The following is a 6,754-nucleotide window of genomic DNA, read 5'->3' as shown; positions in this document are numbered from 1 at the left end:
GTTCTGGTGCCGGGACATCGAAACACCTTGACTCCTTTTGTTGTAGGAAATCACAAGGAGTTAAAAAGGAATGAATATATTATCCACAAACTTCAATGATTCCATTAGAATCATATAAACTAAAGACTACATTTGTCGACATATATTTCTTCTCAAATTGCTAAAACCTTTTGGGCCCTGAACCAAAATCCATGGTAGAGTGCCTCTTGCACTCATATTGGTTCACATAAAAAGAAGCAAATAATGAAGAATAGCTCTCGCTCTGCAAATGAGTGGTATTTACCGCAGTAATACCTACTCCTCATAAGTATCTTTCGTATGGAATACTAAAAACTTCTCATTCATAGACCAAGTCAATGCGTTGGTGAGAAAGCGAGGCTTGTAGCAAAAGGGTTCATGCAGAGACCTGACATCGATTACGATGTAACATAACCTCTTGGTATGAGTGGAATTATGTTTCGATACTAAATATCATTGGCAATAAAAATAATAATATTATCCATGTAGTTGATGGATGAAGTGGCTACATACTCACATGAGTCACTCATTTCGGAAATCTCTATTGAAGTCCCTGAAGGGCTTATACTTCTGAATCCATTAGCAAATCGCAACAAGTTTTGTGTAAAACCTCATAAGTCACGCTATGACTTCAAATAGTCCGAAATCATATCGTACTACAGACTAAATGAGTTCCTTCTTCAAAAAGGATTACTCGATAATGATGATCAGTTACATGTTTAATAAAGGAATCTCAAATTTGATTTCCTTTCATCACCTCAGTGTATATTGATGACCTCATCATCAATGTCTATACAAGACCTAAACATACACAAAATCATCTCAAGACGGAAAATTTGGATTCAACCAAATTTAACTTACGTTTACAACTTGAGCATTCTCTCAAGAATACATATCAGTCTACATATATCCAATACATATACGAGAAGTTCAATGTGGATATATCATACCAATAAAAGACATGCAATATGGTCATACTACCCCTGATAGGTTACAAATCCATTCATAACTAGGGCTGATAATGTAGTGATATCAGAACCTAAAGTTCTACATCTCACTAACACCAACGCACTCATATAATTGCAGACTACATAAGGCCTGACACTAGATTTGCTATCTTTGTCCAGAGTGTAACCCCCACCAAAAGGTATATGGTCGATATAAGAAATAAGAACTTATATCTCATGCTCACAATACATCTTGGGCATTTCCATCAGGAAAATCAAGATATGACCATGATATGATGTAATGATATTAGCTCTTTATTGATCCCAATAATGCCATATCAATGACTGAATTCACTGTAATAGTCTTCTCATGAAAGTCATCCAAATAGACTTTAATGACTATTTCCACTTATCATTCTGACATAATTGCTTTATCTAAAAGAATCGCATAATATGCATGTCTCGGTAGAATGATTAACCACACTCAAAATCATGTGGTTGAGATTCATAACAATCACATAACTTGATTTTATCAAGATGCTACCACTTGTGTTACTCACTACCTACAGGTTATATGAATAGCAATATCATAAAGCACATTGCTCGAAGGTCACTTATCCACATGAATTATAGAAAAGTGAGGAAACAATTTGCAAAGAAAATACTGTGAAAATCCAACAGATTATTCACAATGGCATGATCATGTCAATGAAATTGGTATGAGACATCCTCGAGATTTGCAAAGTTCAGGGGGAGTAATCTCCCAAACTATAACCTGTTAACAATCATCAGATTGCATATATTGTACTCTTTTTCCCTTCATGAGTTTTCCCTCATGGTTTCTCATAAAAGGTTTTTAATGAGACAATATTGATACAAGTGTTTACATATGTCACATCATTTTCTCCTTATATTTTTCCCATTGGGTTTTAAAGGAGTTTTCAATGACATATCAGATCGCACTCTTTTCCTTTATGAGTTTTCTCTCAAAGTTTCTCATAACAGTTTTTAATGAGGCAATATCTTTTTAAGGTTATATGCCATATTTTCAAGTTTTTTTCCCATCTGGTTTTTAAAGGAAAGTATACAAAGCATATTTATTGTTCTCTAAACTCACTAATGAGTTTTCTCCTTCTTCAAAGGTTTTCCTCATATGAGTTATCAAGAGACAATAATCATTATTGTTGCATCAGTTTTCTCCTTCTTATTTTTCCCACTGGGCTTAAAGGAGTTTTAGCAACATATCTACACTATTCTCCTCATATTTTTCCCACAGGGTTTTGGAGGAGACTTTAAAGATTATACATGGATTTCTCAAGATGAAGATGATGAACATTCTCAAAGACAAAGACATACAAGGAGTATTATTTATCAAGATAATGCATACTCACAAGGACAAGCATTGATTAGGGGGAGTGTTAGGAATTAATTAATTAAGTTAACTAATATGTTAATCCCTGCTATGTCGGTTGTCTCTTTGACAACTGCCTCTTTTTGTAAACCGCCTTTGTACTAGGTATATATATCCCTAATCTTCAATCAATGAGAAGACTATTCATTCCAATCGTTCGTTCCCTCTCTCTCTCGTTTTTCCTCTTTACAGAAAACATAAAAAATTTCGGGTAGTCCGTAAGTACGTTTACATAAGACCAAAATCTAATGTTACATCTCTCGCTTCTTTAGCTTAACTATGAGCCCGTTTTTCATCTCCAGTATACAAGATGGCTTGGGCTGGATGCTTTGCCCTTCCATCACCTCCACATCAAAGTTCCACAACACTGAGGCGATGATGGTCTTCATATGCATAACCGCAATTTCCTTCCCAAGGCATATCCTTGGGCCCAAGTTGAAGGCCAAGAACTTGTGAGATGGTACGTACCTCAGATTGTTTCCATCTTCCAAGAGCCACCTATCTGGGTTATACTCGAGACAGTCATTACCCCACACGCCCTCCATTCTCCCCAGGGAGTAGAGAGAAATAAGGATGGTGTCACTGGTGTGCACCTCATGGCCACTCGGCATAATATCATCGGCGGACACCGTCTTGCGCTCGAAAGGTGTCGGTGGGTACAACCTAAGAGTCTCGTACAAGACGGCTCTCAGATAGACTAGAGATTTGATTTCGTTCGGCTCAAAGATCATCATGGCATCCACACCGGATGCTCCTTTGCATGATGCAATGGGTGATAGTTCACTCCGGATGATTGACACAATGTTTGCGTTCTGGGCGAGGTTGTAAAAAATCCATGTCAGGGTCGTTCCAATTGTGTCCCTTGCAGGAAGCATGTAGCCAATGTTCTTGGCATAGGACAAGTCATCGTGAACATAGTCTGGGTAGGAAGACATAATATCCACACCATCTTGTTCGTCGTCACTACCAACATGACATGTGTTGATCTTCCTCTCCATCATCTCCATCTTCCTCCTCTCCATCATCTCCACGAGGAACCTTTGTAGCACTTTGTGCGCTGTGCAGAGCTTTCTTTCGCGACCGATGTTTAGCCACCTCATTAATTTCCAGCAAGAAGTTGGCATGGTGTGCTGGAAAAATCCCACCTCCATGACTGCGTTCAGAGCAACCACAGCGTCCATGGGTGGTTTGTCTAATGATAGGAGGCCAGGATCCACACCAAAGAGAGACATAGTAGCCAAGTCAAACATAAACCTCGACATCAATTCTTGCACGTCAAAAGGAGTGCCGGTGCTCGCCATGTAGGCGAGCAATGGGAGAAGGATGTTTTCCACCTTGTTGCGGCAGCATGCCTCCGTACTGGCAATCATCCGCGGGTTGCTGAGCACGCTCTTGGGGAAGTTGGTGTAGTTGGTCGTGAAGATGTGCCGGACATTAGCAGGGTCGCAAGTGACGAAGAACCGCATCCCGGTCCCGGGTGGGCCGTGCGCCCTGAAGTTGTGGCCTAATCCCGCGAGGACCAAGGTGAGATAGTCATGCAAGTTGTAGACATTGACCATGAAGGAAGGGAACATGTGCAATATTGGCCAGTTTGTGGGAAGCACTGATGTGTTCTTAGATCTACTGCTAGCCTTGAGATACATGTATAGGGGAACAAGTAGCACAAGTAGCATGGAAATGAACATAGTTGACATTGTTGGCAGTAGTGTGTGATATACTACCTTTATAATGGACGTGGCTATGGCTTCATATATATACAAGTTCCCTCGATGATATCCCAGTCTATTGGTACTAATAGTGTCAACATAACTACACTTCATTGGGCTCAAAAGCAGGTGGCAGTTGGCAGATTTTGCGATAAGAAGATTTGGCAAGTTGGTATTTAAGTTTCATTCGAGATTAAATCAATCCTAACCTAGCTCTTCAGTCCTTTCCTTGTCATTCCTGTCCACATCTTTTGCTTACATGGTTTCGCAAGCCATGTGCACATAGTTAGCAAAATGTGGTGCACAGTCGTAATACTCCAGTAGTTGGAGTAGTTTCTTCAGCAGAGACACTTGTAATTAGGAAGATGCTAGAAGTGTGCATGGCATGTGTGATTCTACTCCAACTAAGGAGAGTGACATCTATCGATACATTTACTCCAACTTATATTGATACATTTAGTTAATTTGAAATGCTTATGATTTTGTTTTGCATTGGCTCAAACTTTTGGATGGATGGGCTCATAGCCCAGTGGTGAAAGCGTGGTGGCGTCTCCTTCCCGACTTGAATTCTCCATGCCCACCATCCGGCGTCTGAGCCCCGACGATGCCGGGGGCTCCCGGCTGCTCATCGCGTCAAGAAAAAGAAGAAAGAGGTTGACGTCGAACGTTGATCGCCAGCCAAGCCACACCACAGTCTCGGTCAAGTACACACTCCAGCGATGTGGCCACCATAAGACTGCAATGGTTTAGGATGGCAAAGGTTAGAATATATTTGCAATCGACCCGTCTGGCCGCGTGCATATTTTCTCATTTGTACGGCGCTGACTTATAATTTTCTCAATTGTCCGGCCTGACTTATTTTTTCTCATTGCTACGGCAGTACTGTGTGCCTGGCTGGCTGAAGTAAATTGCAAGGCACGTACGTCATCTGTTCGTACGTGCATGTACGAGGCAAGAGATGAAATAAACCATCGGCACATTGCGTACGAAATCGAGTCTGCCATATAATGCTTTGGATTTCCGATTTGACTTCCTCATGCATGGCCGAGAGCTTGCATTTGGCGTCAATGGGAGTAGCCGACGGATTATAATCAACCATGCCGGCATGCTGGAGAAGATCCAATGCATACTGTCGCTGTGAGAGCACCATACCAGACGTTGTTCGTGTGACAACAATGCCGAGGAAGAATGATAAGGCACCAAGATCCGTCAAGGCAAACTCGGAGTGAAGCTGCCGACGAAGGAGCTGATCCATGGAGGTGGTGATAACAATGTCATCCACATATGTTACTTAAACCCAGCGCAAATTTGGTTCGGAACGAATAGAGCAGGCTATGTCGAGCCAAGAGCATTTTCATTACTATGGAAAATGATGGATAGCAAAATCCACAATCGAACATGTCCTTCAAGTCGCACGTTGCTTTCTACCACATCGTTTTAAACGAAGTTTTACCATAACAAACATTCCTCTTTTCATTGCAAAGTGGTATAGAGAATTGATCCAATATGGATGGAATCATGAATAGTCATTGATTTAGTTTTTTTATACTAATTAAAACTTGCTATCTATGGAGCAATATGGATAAAAGAAAGAGGAATGTAGGCAAGGTCACGTCCATTCTTGTAGATGAACAGTGAGACATCCGACTTGGATGCGACGAATCCCAACCGGTGTGCAAAATGAGCAAAACGCTGGTACCAAGCACGCGGAGCTTGCTTGAGACTGTAGAGCGATTTGTGGAGACGGCACACATAGTCGGGACAGCGAGCATCGACGAAGCCGGGAGGTTGCTGACAGTAAACCTCCTCGTCAAGATTGCCATTAAGAAAGGCGTTCTTGACATCAAGCTGGTGGACTGGCCATGCCTGTGAAACGACAAGGCTGAGGACGGTGTGTATCGTGGCCGGCTTGACCACGGGGCTGAATGTCTCGTCGAAGTCGATGCCCGGCTGTTGAGAGTAGCCACGGACCACCCATCGAGCCTTGTAACGAGCAAGGCAGCCGTCGGAATGAAACTTGTGCTTGAAGATCCATTTACCTGAAACAACATGAGCACGAGAAGGTCAAGGAACAAGTGACCAAGTTTGCTTAGCAACAAGAGCATCAAATTCCTTGAGCATGGCGCGACGCCAGTGAGGGTCATGGAGAGCACCCCGGTATGTTTTGGGGATGGGAGAGGGGGTGGAGTGGGATGTCGTGAGGTTTAGACGATCTATGGGTTGGAAGAGCCCACGCTTTCTACGCCTACGGCTTGACCTAGGCTGTCGGGATATCTCCGTATATGCCGACGGTGGCCGTCGGCATAGCTTGGGCTGGGATTTGGGGCAGATCCTGGTAGTGAGAAAATTCGTGGAGTAGGATATAATGAACATTGTTAGCGGAGTAGCTGCCCCGGTTACATTGGGCGAGCCAGTAAACACGCTTTTGACAGGGCAAAGAGGCACCACGGTACATCAAGATTATATAGATCGTCGGTAAGATCGATCGAATGGCTGAGGATGCCGGATTACTGTGGAAGTGTGTAGGTAGTTTGTTTTACTGTTTTTTAATGGGCAACAATTTTAATAAAAACACATGGGCAATGATCATTGTTGTAGATTATTAGTAAATGCAATATGAATGTATTCACTTGCAGGTAATTCATGAAAAACATTCTTCAAATCCGTTCATA

At 42.1% G+C, this 6,754-nt stretch overlaps 1 protein-coding gene across 1 annotated transcript; it reads right to left on the bottom strand.

Annotated features, from left to right (window-relative positions):
- Nucleotides 1-2,541: 2,541 nt before the first annotated feature.
- Nucleotides 2,542-4,090, bottom strand: LOC123048104 (noroxomaritidine synthase 2-like). Its single transcript, XM_044471273.1, has one exon. The coding sequence runs from the start codon at nt 4,068-4,070 to the stop codon at nt 2,628-2,630; it is 1,443 nt and encodes a 480-aa protein (XP_044327208.1). The 5' UTR covers nt 4,071-4,090; the 3' UTR covers nt 2,542-2,627.
- Nucleotides 4,091-6,754: the final 2,664 nt, after the last annotated feature.

This window comes from Triticum aestivum, chromosome 2D (genome assembly GCF_018294505.1).
Source record: "Triticum aestivum cultivar Chinese Spring chromosome 2D, IWGSC CS RefSeq v2.1, whole genome shotgun sequence".
Lineage (NCBI taxonomy): Eukaryota > Viridiplantae > Streptophyta > Magnoliopsida > Poales > Poaceae > Triticum > Triticum aestivum.
Note: the sequence above shows the minus strand (reverse complement) of the source record. Positions and strands in the feature narration are given on the sequence as shown.